Below are 23,722 nucleotides of genomic sequence, written 5' to 3'. Positions count from 1 at the left end.
TCTTACTATTAAACTCTTCTCCTGGGCCTAAATTTTTCTCAAGCTCTTTGCATTGTAGGTATGTAGAATATATTTTTCTCTGCAAATTCCACAGCTTAAAGTCTTTTTTTTTAAGTTTAGCAGGCAGAATTTCTTAAATAAACTTTAAGCTGACACTATTGCCTGGGTAGTTAAGAACCTCCATCCATCATCCACTGTCTGGCCCCAAACCACTGACGTGTTTCTAGCACCACCACCTGGAAACTGGTGGAATCAAAAGATCGGAGCTACCTGGGCTATGCCTTGGCAAGGAGCACAAGGTGTGTCCTTTGTGAGGCACACACTAGGACTAGGTTTCCATTATTTTATTTTGAGAGATTAGGCAAAGCTTCTTCTGGCCCACTGACCAGCTCAGGAAGTCTTCCTGGTGAAGAGAAGAAAAGGATGTAGTATCCATAAACAAATACAGCTAGAGAACAAAAGACTGGATAAACTGCCACAGGAGGGTCGACATGCATTGACCTAGAAAGAGACAGAATCTCCTCTACATCATCCCTGGAGGTGATAGCTCCCCAGGAGGTTTTCTGTGACCCACTCACCCCCACCTATCATCCAAATGGATTTCCACAGCACACTGATCAAACTTCAGTCATATCTCCCCATACTTAGCTCTGTGCCTCAACATCAGTGACTCCGCTCACTCTTGCCTAGACTGCAGAGTGTTTGTCCAGGGTGCTCTGCATCTTCATCCCCTATGTTGTCCTCACACATGTGCGTGCGCACACACTCACATGCACACGCATGCACACATGAGCACACAGGCATGCATACGCACACACAGGGTCTAGTCTCTGGGAGAGGCTCAATGACTTTAAACTTCATTTAATCCTAAAGAACAGCGCTAGAGGTGGTGTGAGTTAATGTTAAGTGATTTCATTTCAAGTCCCTCAAAGAGATGGTGGGATTGGGGTGGGGGCATATGATAGATGCTAAACACACAGCCAGGAATCCTTGTAGAAGAACTGTTTCGTGGAGATGAGAAGTTCAGCAAGTCCTTTCTGCTTGTCTCCTCTCAGACACTAGGATGTCCCAAAGACCTGAGGTGCTGCTGAATAAAGTGGACCTGCCTCCATATCCCTTTCTCTCACCCCCACATCTCCATCCAGGGCAGATATCAAACTGGAACCCCACTGGGGGCTTAGAGCAATAATACCTCTGCAGGTCTATGAGGGCTATATGGACACCACAGCCCGTTGCATACTGCCTGGCCACCATGCTCCAGCCCACAAGATGACAGCTGTAGATGAAGAAACCAAAGACACAGATCACAGACATGATTCTCTTAGACCTGAAGTAGAACTTAACTTTCTTGGATCCCCATGCTTTGCTCCTCCTTCTGCATCATCTTCAGCTTATACCCAGGCTAGGGTAACAAAAGCTTGGGAATTTACTCTTTCTTGTGTTCAATTCTGATTCTTTAGTTCGCCAACTCAAACTGGCATGTATTAACCTCCAGAAAAAAAGAGATCAGATTTTAAAGTAACGAGGAATAGCATAGATGAAGAAGAGAAACAGTCAATAATAGGAGAAAAGGCAAAATGTCTGTGTAACTATTAACAGAATGGCTCAAAACACAGGAAAATTTGCATGACATTCTAAAAGTCTTCTAGTCCTGCCTCCGATTAAATTATTCTCCACCAAAAGGCCTTCAAAAGATTAGCTGGCACTTAATTAAACATTTGCTGGGCCAGTTGATAAACTTAGGAAGTGCTGCTACTGGCCTGAGAAGAGGATGTTAGCAACTTCTTCCCTACCTCCTGCCACTTCCATCCACACATGCTGCTCCCACTGTCTGGAACATTTGGGAGCATGTCTTCATTAGGGACAACCTTGAATCATGTGCAGGTTTGTGCTCCCTCCTCCAAACTTTTCCTTCCTCAGACTAAAACTCCCCTACTCTGTTTTCCATTTTTTAACAGGCACTCTATCTTGGTGCTTCCCTAACTTTTTGCTTTTTTTTCTGAATCATTGCAATGTGAGCTTGATTGTCTCAGACAGCAGCATCCGTAACTGGCCTCAGCCCTCTGAGGTTGGAGTAGACATGGGCAGGCATCGGCTCCTTGGTGCAGCCCCAGAGACACTCCCCTTGGTTGAGTGTTGTGCTCCATGGAGGCAACCGTGGCTTTGATCGTGGCAGTGAGTGAGTAGGAGTGAAGGTCATAGTCCCCAAGGATGGAGAATGAGGGAGGGAGAGGAGAGGGAATGTCTCACATGTGAACATTCAGGAGGAAGCTCCTCCACTGCTGTCACTAAAGCATAAAAGTTTATCTCCTGTTTCTTGCAGTGTATCATCAACACAGGAAAGACAACCTAGCAGCAGCTGTAGCAGTGCCAGATCCCCTGCCAGTCCCCTCCTGGGCCCCTAAGCCCTGCTCTGTACTCCACAGCTGGCAGGCGTGGACTTCCTCCCCATGCTAACAGGAATACCACCAAAGCTGAAGAGGCTCTTCTGAAGCCTCTCTTTCCCCAGCATCTAGGCAGTATGTTGCTCCCTGCACCCTCTCCAATCTCTTTATTCTAGAACCACAAAGCCCAGAAATTACCTTTCATCTACTGAAAGGGAAAGATACTTTCATAGACCACCAATCTGAGAGTAGTTCATCAATGGTCTCCTCCCAGCTCCTCCTCCAGACAACAGCAAGGATTGGACATGTGGGCCATGAACAGCAGATCTGCTCTCCATTCTCTATTTTGACCACAAGTGTGGTCAGGACCAGTCAGTCCATCTAACTGCTGCCTCCACCACCACTACTGCCACCTGCTGGCTCAAGAAGGCATCTCAACTATGGAGTTTTCCTTCCTTAGCTCTCTGTACCCCTGGGTTCCACCATTTTGGGGGTCTTGAGTAGCAAGGATGATTGAAATTCTAAGAAAGAAAAACTGCTTTGGACAATGGTAAAAATCTTAAGAATTTTCTCTTTCCAATCCTTCAGCTTCAATCAAGACAATTACAACATTTATTTATCACCTGCTCTCCTAAGAGAGCTAACCGCCCCCCTCACTCTGCTCCTAAGCCTGTTCTGAACATGCTGAGATGACTCTTCCATTCCTCTAGAGGCACGGGGACTCTATCTCACTCATCACACACACCTCCTTCCCTCGTGCTCCCACCCTGAGCACCCCACAGCCCACAAGACCCCAACTCTCATGAGCACCAAGGAGAAGACCTTCCCAGGCCACTGGGCCTCCATAGGTGGTGAGTGACTCCTCCCAGATCGTTCCCAGAAAACAGCAGGAATTAGACAAAAGTACATTCAGGAACTTCCTGGGGACCAGGTGTGCCATCCTTCCCCTTCCTTATCATCTTTTTTAATTTATTTTTGTTTTTGTGGTAAGAACACTTAACATGAGCTCTATCCTCTTAACAAATTGTAAGTGTATTAATACAATGCAATATTGTTGACTATGGGTACAATGTTGTTCAGCAGATCTTTAGAGTTTATTCATCTTACTTAATTATTTTATGCCTGTTGATTAATAACTCATTTCATCCTCCCCCTGCCCCTGGTAACCACTGTTATGCTCTTTGATTTAATGAATTTGACTGTTTTTAGATACTTGATGTAAGTGGAATGATGCAGTATTTGTCTTTCTGTATTTGACTTATTTCACTGCATAATGTCCTCAAGGGCCATTTATGTTGTTGAATAAGGCAGAATTTCCTTCCTTTTTAAGGCTGGATAGTATTCCATCATGTGTATATACCACATTTTCTTCATTCATCTGTTGATGGACATTTAGGTTATTTTCACATCTTAGCTAAAGTTCAATTAGATAAAGCTGCTTATTCCAGCTGCTACTGTTCCAGCCCATGCTGCCTCCTGTGACAAAAGAAGATCATTAGGGAAACACAGTGCTGCCTCCCATTTTATTAAAAAATATGAAGACCTTGTAAAGTTGGTTAAGAAATTGACAAGAACTATTTTAAATCATGTGAAAATTTTCCCCAAATTTCCTGACTTTGTGATCCCACACTCAGTGAAGGAAGTACTTTTCACTGCCTTCCTTACCTGTGCAAAGAGTTCTCACTTTGTGCCCTGAGCCTGCAGAAGGCATTCTCAACCTGCTGAGGGATTTTCTCATCATCTCTGCTCTCTCCATTAAGACATCTGCCCCAGTGGGCCCCCAGTTTATTGTGCTTGCTGGTAGCTGGGAAGGTGATGGAGTCACAAGAGGAAAAAGGAAACAGAAGCCTGGTGGGCACCTTAGGAAGAGCCCTCAGGTAGAACGTGGACTCCACAGTGGAGTGGGGTAGAGCTTCACTCAAGAGAATGACTCCCATCTAACCACAGGATCCTTCCCTACTGTGCCTTGCCCAGTTACCTCCCTGCCGAGTGCACCCCATCCTGTGTCCTCCTCAGTGCTCCTGAAGAGGGTCTCACCAGGCAGAGAATGTGTGTGTGTGTGTGCGCGCCCATGCACGCACATATGCACATGTTGGGGAGTGAAGAGGAGGTGCAGGGCAAGAGAAACCCCAGCTGCAGGGAAGGGGAGATGGAGACTCCCTGACACTTGAGTCCATCTCTGCTTGGGAGCCTGGATCAGACAGTGGCTGTATCCTGGACAAACCCAACATGATCTGGGATTTCCAGCCTAAACAGCCCAGTGGTTCCTGCCTCCTGGAATCTCTGGGCCTCATACAGATATATTCATGTTGGAAGCTGACCCTGAGAAATAGATCTCTTTCTCCATATAGTTGGATCTCCCTCCTCTGACAGACAGTTTATTTGATTCTTACCTCCCCTGCTGAACGTTGTCTTGTATATCCATTCATTTATTCCCCAAACATTCATTGAGCATCTATTATATGTCAGGCCCTGGTCCAGCACTAAAGATGCAAAGAATAATAAGAAAGCCCTTTCCTGGATTAGGGCACAGTGTGAGACAGGAGACAGCATTGCCCCCTGGCAGAACAGGTGGGGAGTCAATCCACGGGGAGCATGTCAGGCATGTTCACAGATAGTATCTCTTAACTACAGTAGGGTGGAGGACCAGGGCAGTCCGCATGGAAGGTGGAATTTTCAAGTTGTATCTGGAAGATAAAAAATAAATAAATATCAAGGCAAAAAAGAGGGGGATACTCCAGTTAGAAAGAAAAGCAACTGCAAAACTATTGAAATAATATTATTCCATCACCTTATTGACAATAAGCATTAACTGTTGCCTGGCCAACATGTGCCGAGCCATGCACTGGGCACTGCAGAAACAGAGACTTAAAAAAGTAATTGGTTCCTGATCTCTACACTGCATCATGTGAGAGAGTAGATCGGGAAATAAATAACTACAAAATATGCAGATAAAAATTTCATAATGAGCTTGGCTAAGACAACGAACAGCCTGGGAAGGTGAGAGAAATCATGCCCAAGGAGAATTTCCTATGAGTTCAAGGTTGAGGAGGAGACAGGGAGGACTCGGCCAGCAGAGCAAAAACTCAGAGTTTAAAAAATTTAAAAAGCCTAGCATATTTTGGAAACTGCAAGTAGCTTTACCCCAGAATCTATGGTAAAAGTAGAAGACTGAGCTGAAAGTAGACACCAGATTAGTAAAAGTTTGTTGACCCAACCAAAAGCCTTGGGCCTCATCTTAAATTCAATGGTAAAATTAAGAACTTTTGTTTTATAAAATTCACTTTGGGAATGCTTTGGGGGTTGAATTAGTGGTGGGACTCTTTGGAGACAGGGAGACCTGTGATGATGATGCCACAATAAAGGCAGCAACCATGACTGTGAGAGGATGGGTGACCAACTTGAGAGCAATGTACCCTGCAACTCCCAAACACAGCCTGGTTTAGAAGCCTGTGGCTCAGGAGGTAGAATCTGCAAGTCCTGGTAGCACATCTGCTGTGAGGTTGCATAGGAAGCAAGAGTTTGGGATGATCCCAGGTTTCCGGTTAAATCTTGGTGGACAGGATGCTATTCACAGAATTGGAGTGCATAAGAGGAGCAAGAGGGGCATGTTAGGAAAGATGTGGAAGGTGTTGAACTCTGATTTTGTAAAGTCAGCTTGAGGTACCAAAGTACATCCAATGGGTGTTAATATTGGGACCTAGAGCTCAGGGAAGAGGGTGGGCTTTGGGATTCTCTATGCAGAGCTGATACTTCCAGCAATGGTGGATAATAATATCAGCAGCAAGGGTGAAAAATGAAGGTGCAGGTGATGTTGAAAGGATTCAGCAGAGGAGAAAGGGCTCAGGAAGGAGAGTAGATGAGGCTGTAAGTGGGAGGCTACCCACGTCACAGAGGACCAAAAGGGAAGAGGGGTAAAATATAGGACACAACAGTATCAAATACTGCAGTAAAGTCAAATAGAATAATCCCTGAACCATGTCCATGAGGATTTCATAGAACATTCTTATCCCTTTATATAATGAATGAGCAAAACATACAAATATCAAGAAAAATTTACCCAATGGTGATTGATAAACAGTGAAAGGGGAGGATGTATAACTGGTTCCCATGGGCCAGATATGAGACATAAGGGCGGGAAAACTGGCTGTCCAGATTGTGTAAAATCCTGTCCAGGAGGTGAAGATGAGGAATACCAGCCAAGAGAAGCTGTAGGAGAGCTTGCCAATGCCTAAGCGCTGCAGGAGCCATGCACAGCTAGACAAAGCAGACGTGCCTGTCATACTAAAGAACCGTGGCCAACACCCAGCCAGCAGGGAGGGGAGAGTCTGTGAAGAACACATTCAAGTTCTCCACAGGAGAAAGGTCAGCCATAAGCACCTGCCAAGCCCAGAAAGCTCCTATGCCAGTTCACAAAGTTTTCAGGTCTTTCTTTCTCGTTCCTTTGCAGCCCCTACCCAAATGGACAAGAGGTAGCTGGGTGAGCAAGGGAAGAAAATTAAAAACCTCTAGTAGCTAATAGAGAAGACACTCTTCTTTTCCATGCACCCTTCCTTCCTGCAGTAGTACCAAGTAGAAAAGAAAAGGAAATCCAACATTCAAGGAAAGACCTTCCGATTACTGAAATAAGATTTTTTTAATGTAAATAGAAGTGATTTTTATGTAACCAGAAGTAAGAAATCATGCTATCTCTTAGCATGATTCTAAAAGTCAAGGGCATCTGCTAGAGATTTCACTCCAAGAGGAAGGGAAGAGCCAGCCCCATAGAGAGGGTTTTAAGAGGCAGCAAGAGAAGAAATAGAGTTGCTTTCTGACTATCATGCAGGTTCTGCTTGTTCAACAAGAATTACACAGAGAGATAGAAAAAGGCAGGGGAAAAAAATAGAAATACTTTGTCAAAAAAGCAGTGAGAGGGATCCTAATAGAGTTGAAATTGCTGATTCATAGCATGTCCCTGGGCTGATACGATATGCAGACATACAGGGCCTTCGGACACACACAGAGGAACCACTGAATGGCCCAATGACTTTTTTGGCCTAAATTAAGTTACTATCTTTTATCAATAACATTGATATCAACCGTTCCTACTCAAAAGTGAAATCATCCATGAATAGTTAATACTAAAATATCTAATCTTACTGTGAACACCACCAGGAGCTTTGGCTGGAAGGCCAGGGGGGAAAAAAAGACGCTATGGAGAAGAGGTCTGAGGAAAATGTTGAGATGGAGAAGTGGGATTATAGGGCCAACACCAGAAAATGAGAATAAGAGAATGAGACAGAAATGAAGACACAGAGAGAGAGGTTCAGCAAACCAATGAAGACACCTGGCCAGTGTTGACAAAAACAATAATTAATATGAATAACAAATATTTTTGTGGGGTACTTCATACATAGCATCTCCAGTCTTTACAATTCTATGAGTCTAGTGAGGCACTATAATTGATGAGGGTGTAGGTTTTGCACTTGCAAATATGCCTGGCATGTTATGAGCGATCAATGTAAATTATACATTATCTTAAGATGATGGTGGCATTATATCATTTTATAAATGAGGGAATTGAGACCTGGATGGTTAAGTAAATTACTAGGGGTTGTTCAGCAAGTAAAGGATGAAAGCAGGATTTTTTTTTTTTCAAGATGGAGTCTCACTTTGTTGCCCAGGCTGGAGTGCAATGGGGCGATCTTGGCTCACTGCAACCTCCGCCTCCTGAGTTCAAGCGATTCTCTTTCCTCAGGCTCCCGAGTAGCTGGGATTACAGGCATGCGCCCCCACACCCAGCTAATTTTTGTATTTTTAGTAGAGACAGGGTTTCACCATGTTGGCCAGGCAGGTCTCAAACTCCTGACCTCGTGATCCGCCCACCTCAGACTCCCAAAGTGCTGGGATTATAGGCGTGAGCCACCGCACCTAGCAAAAGCAGGATTTAAACCCAGAAATCTGACTTCAGAGTCCTCTTCTAACCCTAATCTAGGCAAGCTGGGCTTTGGCATTTATCTCTTCTTCCAGTCTCTCTCGTGTAGGCCCAGCAGCCTAAGAAGCCTGTTCTGTGTTTCATCTCAGTAGTGCTTCCTTCCAGCCAGGGAAGGCAATCACTTAGCCACCAAACCCTAAGTGAAAGGTAAGGCTGGTAGCTGGGATACCAAATGTAACACTGCCAGGAGTGCTGACCTTTACAAAGGAGGGTTTTAAACACTAGAAAGATAATGGGCAAATGGTGTCCTACTGAGTCCAGTGACTGGTATACTTTCATTCACTGAGAACTTGAGCAAGAAATAGGAGAGGGAAGAAAGGAGAAAGAAAGGTAACAATGGCTAGTAGAAGTCACTACATTTTTTACATTGCTGTCACAAATGACTGCCATCTCCATATCTAGATTGGTAGCTTTGGTCCAGAGCTGAACGTCAGGCGAGGCTGGGTCTCCTGAGATGGGGGTGAGAGCTGCTTCTCAACCACTTTGAGGGAAGAGAGCTGATGAACAAAATTATGGAAGAACGAGGAAATTCTTATGGGAGGAGTGGGCTGCACCAGAACTATGACTCTAACATCGATTATTCCAGTGATGGGGGTTAAATCCCAACCAATTCTCCCCTTCTATTTAGGTTCATCTGAGGTTTCATTGAATATGGCATTATTTATCCTTGTGAATAAACCCTATATGAGGCTTCTCCATCGTCATCTCATGATCATCTATTCAATAAACACTTGTTGAACTGAAATGAACTGAAGGCCTCAGGTGTCCCCAGTGGCCCAAGGGCCAAAGCCATATTTCCAGTAACCACCCAAGAGCCTTCATTCTAACTACACTCTTCTCAGACTTAAACCCATATTCTTTTAGCACAAATCTGTTCCCCTGTTTCCTCAGCTCTCATTAACAGTAACACTAACACCCCAAAACCTGGTGAAACATTGTCCCAAAGAATTAAAGAAACTAGCGACTAACACAAATTCTTGAGTTTGCATGATGGCAGATTTTAAAAAATGAACAACTTGCTAAAATGCTGAAACTCTCTCCACTTGTCAGATAACAAAATTGGCTGAAGTCTTTGGAGCCAATATGGCAGACTGGCAGACTGGAGTCTGCACAGAAAAAGCATGCTGATGTCACAAATTTCCACCGCATGTTTCATACTGACTCTCCTCGAATTTGCACGCATGACCCATGAGGTAGCATGAAGAGATAACTTCCCATGGCTGAGGACTTTTTCCAGACCTCCCTTTTCCTTCCACCAATCACCTACTAACCCCAGAATCTAATCCCTAAACCTTTCCCAATAAAATCGCTGCCTTAAAGCCAGCACAGGGAGACAGATTCGAGCTGGACTCTTGTCTCCTTGATGGTCGAGTTGCAGTAAAAAGCTTTTCTTTTCTCGAAAAGCTGGTGTCATCATATTGGCTTCTAGTACATTGGGAAGCAGCCCTTTTGCTCTGGAGCCATCTTCAATTCTTAATTTTCTGCAGTGAGTAAACAAGTCCCATGAATCTGCCTGTTTAATGAGGCCTTTCTCATAGGCACCCAGACCCGTGACTGCCTCCCTTCAGATGTGGAGATTTTCATAATTTCTTTAAAACAGTCTCATTCAGCTTTTACTTTACCACCCCATCTCCCAATCCATCCTAATATTTCAATACCTTAGGCACAATTGTGTCACGATTTTAATCTAAAGTCACTCGTGATTCATTCGTGATGACTGCCGGGATGAACCTCTTAAACCTGAGTTCAGGCACCCTGTGTCTAACTAAGCCTACCCACCTTTCTCACTCCAGCCTCCCATTGCCACTCCTGAAACACCCCAATTCCAACCACAAAGACCCTGGTCAGGCCTTAAAAAAGGTAAGGAAGGAATTCTGAGAGGCAAACCTTTTTGCCCTAAGGCAGGATCTGGGGCTAACCCAATTGTGTGGAGTGGTAAGAAGAGGTTTCAGAATCTCATATTAGAAAAATAAAGAATGTTAGGTGAGGCGATGCCTCACCCTGCTTCAGCTCTCGCCGGGTATGCACATGTACCCTAGAACTTAAAGTATAATAATAAAAAATAAAAAACAAATAAAATAAATAAAATTAAACACGTATTACACAAAAAAAGAAAAAAGAAAAAAGAAAAATAAAGAAAAGAAGAACGTCGAAATGGCTGTGATCAATTCAGGGTTGTTTTCCTAGAAAGGTGGGAAAGGGGCAGGTTCAGAGGAATTAAACTTTGGGCGTGGAAGAGGAGCTAGAGACCATGTGTTAACAGTGGGCCAGCTTTTCTGCTCCTATCAACAACGAGCCTCCCATCCTCAGAGCCTAGGACCCTTCACTGCAGCCTCATTTTACCGGCCTGAATGTTGAGGGGTCTAGGGAGGGGTGGGACAGCCAAGCGGGGGATGGTTCATCATGCCTCTTTTCTGGTGTCCAGGGCTTGAGTTGTGCTGGGAGCTATGGAGTCACACAACAATCGCCCCTCGATGATGCTGCAATGACCTCATAAGTGGAGGTCCTTGCCCCTGCCCCCGACCCCAGCTTCCTCAGAGCTGGGCAGAGGAACCAGAGGGAAAATCCACCTTCCCCAGCACAGCCGTAACATCCACCTCACTCAACTGCTTGTCAAGTTCACCACCAACACAGAGGGGTAAGTTGCATTTGGACAGGTGAAAGTGGCCACTCTTTGGCCTCTTCTTACCTGGGAGTGACCTGAAGTACCCCACGCACTGAGCAGGGTTGGGAAAGTCATGTTTGAATGAAAGTTTCCTGTTATTTTCAGTGGTAAGAATCGGTGTGTGCTTCACCTTGGAATAGGGTCTCAACAATTTTAGAGTTCAGCTTAATAATATGCCTCCCCAGGGAGCTATACTGATTTTAAAACAAAATTTAAAATGTTATTTTTATATTGCTAAAAGAAATCAAAGAAATATGACCAATTAGATCCAACTTGAAGTATTATGAGGGACTGAAAATCCCTATCCATATCTAGGAGTTAAACTGTCCATATAGAAATGCCTAGCTCAGGGCAAAACTCAACAGGGGAGAAAAGGAATTCCCTTCGGAAAATCATATTTTGTGGCTCTGTCGTTCAGATTTTCAGATAAATTGGAATTTCATGGTTCATCTCCTGATTTCTTCCCTTACTATTATTTATCAGAACCTGGATGGAGGCAAAGGAGTGGGCAGTTCTAGAGTAGCCCATGGGAACCCACTCGTGGCAGGGATTAAATTGCTTTCCCTCCCATGGCCTCGAGTAAAGAAAGCAATTCTCAAGGTTTAGGGGATGTGGGTGGGACACAGGATTGAAAGCAGTATCCTAGGCCCCCAAGTCTGCTAATGTACCTCCCATCTATCTTCAGAGGAACGGGAAGTGGCCTGAGAGGAGCGAAACTTCTATTGTGCCATGAATGCCTTGAGCAATCTGGTCAAACTTAGGGACTCCTTGGAATCATGTTTCTAAATGAACTAAATACAACATTTGGGGTTACAGAGACACCAACTCTACTGAAATACAGTTTCAGTGGGGTGGGGGAGGTGAGGAGTCCAAAGCCCTAGGTTAAGAACTCCTACTAGGGTCTATGGCATAGAAGCAAGAATAAGTGAAAAGAAAGCAGAGTAAGGGTGGAGAGATTAAGAAATGCTATCTCACACTCATACAAGGCCCTAAATGAGAAGATGATCTAGAGCCTGAGCGCATCCCAGGGAAGACTTTCTTACTTACAAGGATAAGCTGTAAGAAGCCTGTAGGAATCCTCTCCCACCTACGACCCATCTCATATTTCTTTGCAGGGCTCAGATAATCAAGAAACAATGTCGAGTGATGATAAAAGTAAATCAAATGACCCCAAGACTGAGCCCAAGAACTGCGATCCCAAGTGTGAACAAAAGTGTGAGTCCAAATGCCAGCCCAGCTGTTTAAAGAAGCTGCTGCAACGCTGCTCTGAAAAGTGCCCACGGGAAAAGTGTCCAGCACCACCCAAGTGCCCGCCCTGCCCCTCGCCGTCCCCTTCATCCTGCCCTCCCAAGCCCTGCGCCAAGCCTTGTCCTCCTAAATGCCCTTCTTCCTGCCCACCTCCCTGCCCTCCCCCAGAGTGAGGCACTGTGGGCATTACCCAACCCCACTACCACTGCCACTTCCACCATGTACAACGCTGTGGGGCTGGGGACTGAAGCCATGAACTGACAAGTAAACGTGTTCCTCTGCTGTGCAAGACTTCTCCTGGTGTTTTGGTGGGTCTCGATTTGTTTTGTTTGTTGTTTTACAGCACTAAACTACCAGCAAGCAATCCCTGAGAAGTGAGGCTAGAACCCTGCACTCTCAACCACCTCTGAGAACTGACTTTCCCTCTGACCCAACCTGCAGGTGCCCACCTCTGAAAGGTGTACCCAGGGAATGCCAGGCCCTGTTACAGCAAAGCCTGAGAGATCCATAAATATGGTTGCAGCTGTGAAAGTGTCCAACCCCGGGAAGCAGAAAGGAGAGGGTATGAGGGAGAAAGAGGAGTAGAACATTGGTGAAAGGTCCAGGAAGGCTCAGGAAAAGGCATTGTACTACGTTCCTGTTAGTCCTGTTGCATAATGTTTATGCAGAAGGGCTCCCAGTAGAGGCTGCCCGGGTTTAATGAAACTCTATCTCTGCTCCCTAACACCTTGTAACCTTAAGCAAGTTGCTTAACTTCTTTGTGTCTCAGTTTCCTTCTCTTTGCAAAAGGAATGATGATGCTAACAGTACTGCTGTTATGGAGTTGTTGTGAGGCTAAAGAATTAACAAATGCCAGGCCAGGCGCGGTAGCTCATGCTTGTAATCCTAGCACTTTGGGAGGCCAAGGCAGGTGGATCGCCTGAGGTCAGGAATTCGAGACCAGCCTGGCCAACATGGTGAAACTGCGTCTCTACTAAAAATACCAAAATTAGCTGGGTTTGGAGCACGCCTGTAATCCCAGCTACTTGGGAGGCTGAAGAAGGAGAATCGCTTGAACCCAGGAGGTGGAGGTTGCAGTGAACCAAGATCTCACCACTGCACTCCAGCCTGGGTGAGGGAGTGAGACTCCACCTCAAAAAAAAAAAGAGTTAACAAATGCCAAGTGCCTGGTTTACAGGGACATAGTAAGTTGGTAAAGGGAGCACCCCACACCCACACCCACCACAGTGTAACACTCATCATGCCTGAACTTAATTGCTTTGTGTAATTCTTCCTAGCCTGTAAATCTCCTGACCACAGGAGTCAGGCTTTGACATCTGTAAGTGTACAATTAGACATTCTTTAAAAAATAATCAAAAAGGAGTTATGGATTATACCACTATCTGTTACCTGGCTCTAATACTGAACTATAGTTACATAACATGTCACTATTGAAAGAATCCCAGTGAAGGGTATATGAAACCTCTATTTTTGCAACACTCTGTGAATCTATAAAATTTCAAAATAAAAACTTAAGTACAAAAAAGATATTGTACATATCTTGGACCTCAATTAGGAATGTATAGGGAAAGTATTCATAGCTGACGTGTTAATGGAGATTATTTACAAGTAGCTAGAGAGAGTCCATGTCAAACTAGCTTAATACACAAAACAGAATTTATCAGCTCACACTGAGAAGGGTTTGGGGACAGGGCATAGGATTAAAGGGAGAACTGTAGGAATCAAGACTTCAAGGCCTGGGATCAGGGACCCACTCCACCATCTCAGTCACTCTCATCTCGCCAGCCTCTACAATGCCTCAGAATATGTCCCATCCTCTCCTAGTGCGTCCCCCCCCCACCCCCCGCCATTCAGTAAGGTCCTGAGCCAGTTTGCAGACCCAGCTTGCTGACAGATTGGGCACAAGGATATTCCTATTTTCACCAGGAGAGGAACCTGATTGCCTAGAAAGTCACGAGCATGCCCCCGTGGCCAAGCAGGTGACAGAGCTTTGACACACAGACCAGTTGTGAATTGTTTCAGTGCACTGCACGTAAGCAGCGATACAGTGAACAGCATTTAAGGATTCCCTGCTATCATCGTAATAGATAACTGAAGAGCCATATCTGGGATGGGTCCCTATGGAACCATGACACAAAACTAGCTCTCATCCTTCTGAGCCTGAAGGATGGTTCAGACAGCAAAGGGTATGGCAAGTATAGAGAGTCCAAAATGTGTCAAAGAAAAAATACCTAGGACCCCACCAGACTGAGGCTGTACAGTCAGCTGGTGACGGAGCAGGCTTTTGGAATACATGAAGCAGGCAGAGCATTTAAGGCACCCCCCCCCCATTTTCCAGGTGTGACATGAGGAGACCTTGGGGTCTCAGGGTCTTCTGAGACACTGAGGTTCCCATACTCTAGATCCCTGCAGAGAGGCACTCACTGGATGCCAGGAGACTCTGAGGGTCTAGTTTAGAGCATTGGAGACTATGGTAACAGGTGGAAACCCCTTCAGCTGTGGTTAACAGGTGGCAAACCCTTCTACCTCACAGGAAGTCAAAAAGGAGGAGGGACAGAAGAAAGGAAGAGAGAGAGAGAGAGAGAATACAACAATAACATGGCATCTTCATCCATGGTCAATAGACCAGCCTCTATTAAATGGTCACTTTTAAATAATAAATCCCAGAACCCAGTGCCAAAAAGTGTGCTACAGTTGGTGGGAATATAAATAGACAAAAATCCTTTTAGAAAACAATTCAAGGAATGTGGGAATATATATCATCAAAAGCATTAGATGATTCAACTCTTTGGCCCAATGAGTCCACTTCATAGAACCTATCCAAAAAAAAAAAAAAAAAAATTGCAAAATGGTGGGTAGGGGAGCTACATAAATAAAGGTGATTATCACAGCATAACTTAGAAACAATTTAAATATCTAACAAGGTTTGATTAAATAAACTTGAACCTATTATATGATGAAACATTGTTTTAAGACATTAAATTTAATAATACATTAATACATTTATTACATTAAATTTAATAATTTTAAAACATTAAAATAAATTTTAATTTAATTTTAATGTATTAATCTATTCAATGTATTAAATTAACTTAATACATTAAAATGAATTAAAGAAAGTAAGGCCTCAATTGAAAATATAACATATAGCCATTATCTTTAACCAAAACCTTCCTTGATAATGTAATAATAATAAAAAAAGGAAATTTGTGGATATTCTCATTATTTTAAGACAGTGGGGTTATGGGTAACTAGTAGTTTATTTCTATTTTCATCTGGATTTTCACATGTTTTTGTTTTGTAATGGGTTAGAAAAGAAATAATCATGAAATAATCAACAATTTATGAAATAATCATGACTACTTCAGAGACCCCCAAAGTCCTTTATTTTACTCAATGTACAAAAACAGGGAAGGAAGAACATTTTAGGGAGTATGCACCACATCGAAGGCACCTCGCCGTGGATGCCTTCCCTTCAGGGGCAGGATCTCAGTCCCAGGCCTGGGAGAATGGGTCAGGGGGCTGTGCCCTCCCAGGTGGTTCTGCGAATTCTGGGCACAACCTGAAAGGAGGCCAGCTCTGGAACATGAAACCATTCGTTGCCAATTTAGGTCTCGTTTCTCCCATGTAAATGGAACAAAAGATAGATATCTCTTTTTTTTTTTTTTTTTTTTTTTTTTGAGACGGAGTCTTGCTCTGTCGCCCAAGCTGGAGTGCAGTGGCGTGACCTCGGCTCACTGCAAGCTCCGCCTCCCGGGTTCACACCATTCTCCTGCCTCAGCCTCCCGAGTAGCTGGGACTACAGGTACCCACCACCACGCCTGGCTAATTTTCTATATTTTTAATAGAGATAGGGTTTCACCATGTTAGCCAGGATGGTATCGATCTCCTGACCTCGTGATCCACCTGCCTCAGCCTCCCAAAGTGCTGGGATTGCAGGCTTGAGCCACAGCACCCAACCAAGATAGACATCTCTTAATGGCTACTTTCCCAACAAAAAGCTGGATCAAAGGCAATTCTGGGGAGATGGCTGGGACATGATGAGAGTGCCACCTCCCTGCAGAATGCCATAATTACTCCCAGCCCCAGCGGCAGTCACCAGGGTTCTGCCCCAAACAGTAGAGGGCTGTATAAATAAGCAACGCCTGAAGAGTGACATCACAGGCATCTGTGCAGCACCAGGCTCAATGACTCCCAGATAACAAGACGGGCAGGACTGAGACCTCTCCCTTCATGACAAAGCAGTTCTGAGGATCCATTAAGATGGTCACAAAAGAAGCCTCCACCACAGACCCCTTTGCGTTGTGCTTTCTTGAGAATCAGGCAGAGTACAGCTAGCTTTCTAAAAGGGCTTCTAAGCCCTCCCAAATCAGGCAACTGGCTGTGAGGTGGCTGGCACTGTGAGGGCTGGGCACAGAACCTCGGGGGTGTCTGACTTTGAAGCTGGAAGGAACCTTAGAGACCATTTTCCTGCATCCCCCACCTCCACGCTTGAATGGCAACTGGGGAGAGGGGAGGAAGTAACCAGTTACCAAACGTCCTATTTTTCCTGTCCTGTTCCCACATGACCAAAGATTGCAGCTCAGCACACGAGCACAGGCACATTCTAGAAAGCTTTATTAGTGATAAGTCATAACTGCTTCCATGTCACAGGTGTTGATGCCCAGCAAAGAGATCAGTAAAAACACTAAGCCATTTGCCAAACACGTAAAGATTCTAAGATACAAACTGATCGTAAAATGCATACCAGGATATTTTCAGCTGTACCTGTCTTCCAAGTGCAGGAAACCTCATGTCTCATCTCGAGAGCTATGCGCCCCCTCCCAGGCTCAAAGGAAAGCCTTCTCAGACTAAGGAGTCATAGCTTTTGCCCAGAAATGCACTCATCATCTCTCACCTACACCATTCAACCCTCCTAACTGGCTTTCAAAGTTAACCTTCCTTCAGTCCTTACTCCAGTGGAAACCAGCCAAGGCAGTCTTGCTAAAATCAAATTTGTACATGATGTCCTCGCTTAAAACTCTTGAGTCTCCCCTTTGCCTAGAGGGCAGCTCAAATAACATTCTGTCATGCAAAAGCCTTTAGGATCTAGCCCCTGCTTCCTTCTCTAGCCATAGGACCATTTCTCCATCTCCTTCTAGAACTTTACAGTCCAGTAACAAGTAACTGCTGGCATTTCCTGGCACACAGCACAGAGTCTCTGGCCTTTGTGACTTTACACTTCCTTCTCTATCGTTTTTCTCTGCCTCCACTGAATCTTCCTCTGAATGATCCACCTGGGCAAATCCTCACCCTTTAAGTCAACTCAGGGGTCACCTGCTCCAAGAATCTTCCCCATGTCCCACCCCCAAGCTGGCTAGATGCCCCTCTGTGGTCTCAGAGCTTCCATGCTTTTGTCTCCTTATCACTCCACATTCTGGCCACGTGTTTGTAACCTGACTGTCCCACCAGCCTGCCCTTTTAGAAGGGGCAGCCGGGCACACATCGCAGACATGCAGTAATAACCAATTAGTGGATGCTCAGAGGCTGCAGAGCCACTTTCCCAAACAAGAGGGGATTGCTCTGGACTGAGCCCCTGTCCACTGTGCTCCTTAACCTCGTGGCATGGAGTCATCCCCAGAACGCGACAGTGGGGAGAGAGGAAGGGGACTCAGCATGAGTGACCTGGGGCTGAAAGGCAGCCCTGGCCCTTGTCGCAGTCCTGCCTTTGGCCACTTTCTCCTTCAGGCACAAGATGCAGATGCTGCCAACCCTCCTCCTGCCTTGCCAGGAAGATGCAGGCTACCTCCATGTGGGTCCCTCACCTCGCGCAGCAGCAAGGAAAGGGAAAGGGCTTGGCATCCCACAGACATGGGCTCCAAGCAAGCACTGCACCAGCCAGCTGTGGAGCCGGGCAAGATGCTTCGCCTCAGTGGGAGAAGGGAGCTCGAGGTCTTCACCTGAGGAATGAGACGAAAAGTCTCACCAAGGGGCAAGGGTGGGGTGATGAAGTGAGATAACTTATGTCAAGCCCCTAGTGTGGGCAACTGCACTTAGGAAGCCAAGATGCCAACAGTACTTTAGTACCTATGTACACACTTGGAGTCACAACCCATCACCTACTGCAGCAAAAGCTTCCTGCTATCTGCTGTGTGAAGCAGTACATTTGAGGGAGAAACAGGGAGCTCCACAAAAGGATGACAACCATCTTTGAAGGCAAGTAGAGTTAGGGGCCACCCCGCCACTCCCAGGTTGGGCCCTGGACACCCTATAGATGATGGCATGTACATATGAGTATTTCCTATGATCCCAAACTGTGAACAGCCACTGGCTGGTCTGCGTCTTTGTTGTCTTCCCAAAGCTTATAAGGAATCCTCAATACACTGGCCTGCTAAATGTTTTTTACGTGGACCATTGCCCAGACCAGACATGACCTGACCATGTAACCTTGAACAAGGCCCTTGACACTTTTGTGCCTCAATTTCCTCATCTAAAAAACGCAGTCAATAAATAGTTCTGTGTCTCCTTTTTAAAGCACGTGCTGGGGCTAAAACAAGGAGGTAGAATCAAGTGGCCTCTCAAGTCCCGTCTGGCCCTGAGGGCTTGTGATTCACAGCTCTTTCCTGAATTCGCACCTCTGATTCAGACCCCTGTGTGGGTGACACAGGAGGAAAGGAAAGGAGAGGGGTGGTAGACTTCCGCCCAGGAATTCGCAAGCTGCCCAGTGGCACCCGCTCTGCAGGAAACCACATTCTGCACCATTCAGCTCTATCAGAGACACTGCCCTGTAATATGCAGATGAATGGATTAGAGGAGTCTGAGCACTTTTAAGATCTGAACAGAGGAGATAGTTGTTTGATAGGAATGGGAGAAAAAAAAACTGCCTTGCACACACCTGAGACTCTCCTGCTGATCTGTCTAATTATGCCCTGGCTCCCAGTAATGACAGCTCCAGAAGTCTAAAAACTTAAATCTCAGATGTCATTAAATCAGATTAACTCCAATCTTGCTGGAGGGCTGGAGATGATCACAGAAACAACTTAGTCACCTTATCTTAAGATTTGGGGTGAGACAATTTTTCCAAAGCTTTCTAATCCACAACCCCAGATACTGGGCCACCAAGATTGATTTTTGAGGACTCAGACCCCAAATACTCCCACACCTAGGAAAAAACAGGTCACCTAAGGTCAATCAGTCACTGAGTGAGCCACTGCCACATGCAGAAGACAGAAGACTGGGTCTTCCTGTGGGTATATTACCACCTGACCAAGGAAAAAGTGCCCACACACATGTGTCCACACACTACAAAGTTACATAGTTACCCAAGCTGATCATTCATGATCACATATATAGTATCACAGAATGCCAGAGATGGGATGGACTGAAAGTCTAACTTTCCTATTTTAAAGACGATGAGGCCAGGCCACTTACAGAGCTGAGGAAGACTGTGGTATGAGGAGTTTTTGAGGCAAGATCAGCAGTTTGGCTTTGGGCATGTATTAGATGTTCTATGACACACATGTGGAGAGAGAAATGCATAGCAGAATTTGAACCTGTATTAAAGAAAACTGTGTGGTGTCTCACGCCTCTAATCCCAGCACTTTGGGAGGCTGAGGGGGTGAATCATGAGGTCAAGAGATCGACACCAGCCTGAACAACATGGTGAAACGCCATCTCCACTAAAAACACAAAAATTACCTGGGTGTGGTGGCATGTGCCTGTAGTCCCAGCTACTTGGGAGGCTAAGGCAGGAGAATCGCTTAAACCTGGGAGGCCGAGGTTGCAGTGCCCTGAGATCACGTGCCACTGCACACCAGCCTGGCCGACAGACCAAGACTCCATCTCAAAAAAAAAAAAAAAAAAAAATTTCAAGTCAAAAATCAAGTATTGGAGGGACAGAGCAAAGGACATAGAACAAGAAGAACCAGGGGAATCAAGGAAGGCTTCAGGGAGGAGGTGAGTCCTGAACTGATTCAGATTGCACTAATATTCATAAGTAGCTTGATGGCCCTAAGTTTTGGAGCATACATTCTCTAATTTATTCCTCACAAGAAATCTGTGAAATAGTATTTTCCTTTCTCAACAAGAGGAAATTGAGATTATGAGAGGTTAAAGCACTTATCCAATATTGCATATACTCTATGTGATAGTCAACCCCAGATGAATGGGATCCTGAGTTCTTTCTCCATATATCTCAGTGGCTCTTTTGTTGTTGTTGTTTTGTTTTGTTTTTTGAGATAGAGTCTCACTCTTTTTGCCCAGGCTGGAGTGCAATGACACAATCTCAGCTCCCTGCAACCTCCACCTCCTGGGTTCAAGCAATTCTCCTGCCTCAGCCTCCCCATTAGCTGGGATTATAGGCACCTCATTATAGGTGCCCGCCACCATGCCCGGCTAATTTTGTATTTTTAGTAGAGATGGAATTTCACCATGTTGGCCAGGCTGGTCTCAAATTCCTGACCTCAAGTGACCCACTTGCCTCAGCCTCCCAAAGTGCTGGGATTATCCGCGTGAGCCACTGCACCCAGCTCAGTGCCTCTTTATCAAAAGCTAGCCTTTGATTGAGGATGCTGACATGACAAGTAGGAATATATTTAAATGAAGGAATGGCAAATGAGATTTTATTCTTCATCTGAGGCTTCCTTCTTCAAGAGCTCCCAAGAGCCTCCAGCATTGGGAAGGTTATTAGGTTTCTACTGCTTCTGTGACAAGTTTCCACAAGTTTAGTGGCTTCAAACAACAAAAGTAAACACTATGACAGTTATGGAGCTCAGAGGCTGACAAAGTCTCTCCGGACCGAAATCAGAGTGCCCGCGAAGCTGCACCTCTTCCCAGAGGTCCTACTGGAGAATCTGTTTCCAGACGGTAGAGGCCGCCCTCATTTCTGGCTCGTGGACTCCTTCCATATTCAAAATCAGCAATGGCCAGTTAAGCCTTTCCCAAATCACATCACTCTGACAGACTCTTCTTGCTTTTAAGAGCCTTATGCTTATGTTGGCCACACCTGGATAATCAAGGATAATCTCCCTATTTTAAAGTCGTCTGAATAGCAAGTTTGATTTTATTCACTACTTTCAGTCTCTCTTGCCAAGTAACCTAAATTCTAGCAATTAGGTGGCGAACATATTTAGGAGGCCATTATTCTGCCTACAACAGAAGGACTTTTGGGTCGATTTCAAGATTGTTCCACTGTCATGAATCAACTCGATGGCAGACAGGGCATCCAGTGAGAGGAGTCAAACTCTGGGCTCTACCTAACTGGGCTCACCTCCCCTCCATGAGAACATGCTGTAGTCTCTTGTTCTGCACATTTCTATTTAGTCTCCTTGTCCTTGGGCTTAACCAAAGTGACAGACATGTACATGACATGAGCAAGGTCATCTCATGCATCCTGTCACAGGAAACTTCCAGAAATCCCAGCTAAGAGGCTGTCTTCCCAGTCTCTTGCTCATTCCTTTCCTAAGTTGGCCTCCACCTCTCCTTTCATCTCCCTTGTATCTCTGTACTTCAACAGCCTCCCAACAAGGATTCCTTCCTAGAGGCCACCTAGAATGCCCTTGTCCACCCTCCTAGCCTGGGTAATTCCTACTGTCCAATAAGACAAAGCACAGACACCTCCTCCCCCATGAGCCTTCCACAACCTTCCACCCAAAACCAAGGAAGGGGCCTTCCTCTGGAGCATAGCAGCTTACCTCTGGCCATATTCTCCATGAAACTGTGAGTCATTTTGGAAGGGAAAGGCATTGACATCACATAGGGGCCATGAGTGACTGAAAGAACATATTATTAAACTCAGTGATGGAAAATTCCTTGTTTTCTAGGACACAGGAGAGTTGCTTTGTCTCTTCAACAGCATTCTAAGAAAAGATGAAAAATGCGAAGAAGAAGATTGAAAGGAGGAGGTGAAAAAAGAGGAGAAAAAGAAGGATGAGTCTTCCCACCTTACACCTGCTCTCCCAGATGCCCCAAATGACTTTGTCTCTTCAGATATACAGCTGGGTATTCCAAGTCCTTCCACACCCAGGCCTCTCTCTCCTGCCAGGACACCAATGGGGCTCTTGGTGATGTCACATTAACCTCTGAGAACCAGTCTCAAAGGTCAAAAATGCCTCCTGGTCTCCCCAGCTTACCTTTTAAAAACTTTTCAAGTCTCAAGCATCCAAAATCTATATAAACAGTTGAGACATTTCTGATTTTAGCCAAATATTTTTCTTAGGAAATGACTTAAACCTACCACTTCAAGTTAAGAGATTGAACATAACTTCAAATTAAGGAGAAAGGAAGGGAACATCATCATATTTAAAATACAACTTCATAAATATGAACTTCAGCAAACAAACACAGAACCACCACTTTATGGAACTAGGAGCTTCTTTCAAAGTAAATCTTTTCCCATTTTCAATTAAATGAGATTTTCCTCTACTCCCAGCTCTCCCACATCCACCTTCTTCATTCCTTCATTAATACATTTACCCCATCAATAATCATTTGTCTTCCATCATCTTCCACTTACTATACCTATGGCATAGTACCTATCCTCTAGGAACTTATAACCCAGGAAAAAATAAGATCTATATATAAATATCTGGAAAATCCTAATTTCAATAGTAAATGTCATATGAATAATACAAACAATAGATACCATGGGAATTCATAGAGAGGTGGATTCATTTCTGGTTTAGAGTAATCAGGAAAAGCTGTCAGAGGGTGGTAGACATGAGTAAAGCTTTGCAGAATGCTTAGGATTTCCACAGGCACAGGGAGAACACATCAGGTAAAAACTAACAGCCCAAACTAGAAAGTAGAGGTAGAGAAAACTGGGTGTGTTTGCTTTGAAACTTTTCCTTTCATCCCCTGACTTTTATTGACCTGAGTTCTAAGAAAACGTTTTCCAGTAGGCAAAGAGACAAGTTAACTTTGTTCCAGCCTGTTCTCCTGGTCACTATGAAAATTCTGTGAGTAATTCCACTTTCAGAAGGGTGTCATAAATCCAGGTTGAGAAGATGAAGATTGTCTGCCTTCTCCTTCCTCTCTTTTCCCCTTCACTCCACTTCACAACCCAAGAGTAACAAATGAATCCCAATTTCCGTCAAGACCACCATGCAGGAAAATCACTCTCTTCAGCAGGCTGAAAGCCTTTTGTTTGCTTGGAACCACAGGGCAAGCCTTCGTCTTTGCATCTGAAGGGTGACTTTCTAGGCTTGATGAAGAAGTGTCTGCAACAAGCCATGTAAGCCCTTGACCCAGAGAGGCCCCAGGCCTTAGGCATAATGTCTTCCCATTGGTGAAGATGAGATGAGCAAGGTGGATCTTATCTCTCACCACATCCTGTACCAGTTTGGGCAGACAAGGAATCCTGGTTGAACAGACTGAGATAACACTTTATGAACATTCTTTTCCTGCTGCCTTTGATGAGAGAGATCTGAGGGAAGGCCCTCCCTGCTGAGGTCTGATGAGGACCCACAGGCCAAA

At 44.9% G+C, this 23,722-nt stretch overlaps 2 protein-coding genes across 2 annotated transcripts in view; one reads left to right on the top strand and one right to left on the bottom strand.

The window, feature by feature from the left end:
- SPRR2G (small proline rich protein 2G) overlaps window positions 1–23,722 on the bottom strand; it is a 128,714-nt gene that overhangs the window by 54,017 nt on the left and 50,975 nt on the right. The gene's annotated exons all lie outside the window — the stretch shown is intronic.
- On the top strand, window positions 12,138–12,565 carry LELP1 (late cornified envelope like proline rich 1). The gene has a single exon (XM_045389494.2). The coding sequence runs from the start codon at window positions 12,160–12,162 to the stop codon at window positions 12,442–12,444; it is 285 nt and encodes a 94-aa protein (XP_045245429.1). The 5' UTR covers window positions 12,138–12,159; the 3' UTR covers window positions 12,445–12,565.

The sequence above is a fragment of the Macaca fascicularis genome, chromosome 1 (genome assembly GCF_037993035.2).
Source record: "Macaca fascicularis isolate 582-1 chromosome 1, T2T-MFA8v1.1".
Classification (NCBI taxonomy): domain Eukaryota; kingdom Metazoa; phylum Chordata; class Mammalia; order Primates; family Cercopithecidae; genus Macaca; species Macaca fascicularis.
The sequence above is the reverse complement of the archived record's forward strand: the minus strand, read 5'-3'. Positions and strand labels throughout refer to the sequence as shown.

Coding starts and splice junctions, on each gene's coding strand:
- LELP1 (XM_045389494.2), top strand. CDS start 12,160: ATGTCGAGTGATGATAAAAGTAAATCAAATGACCCCAAGACTGAGCCC.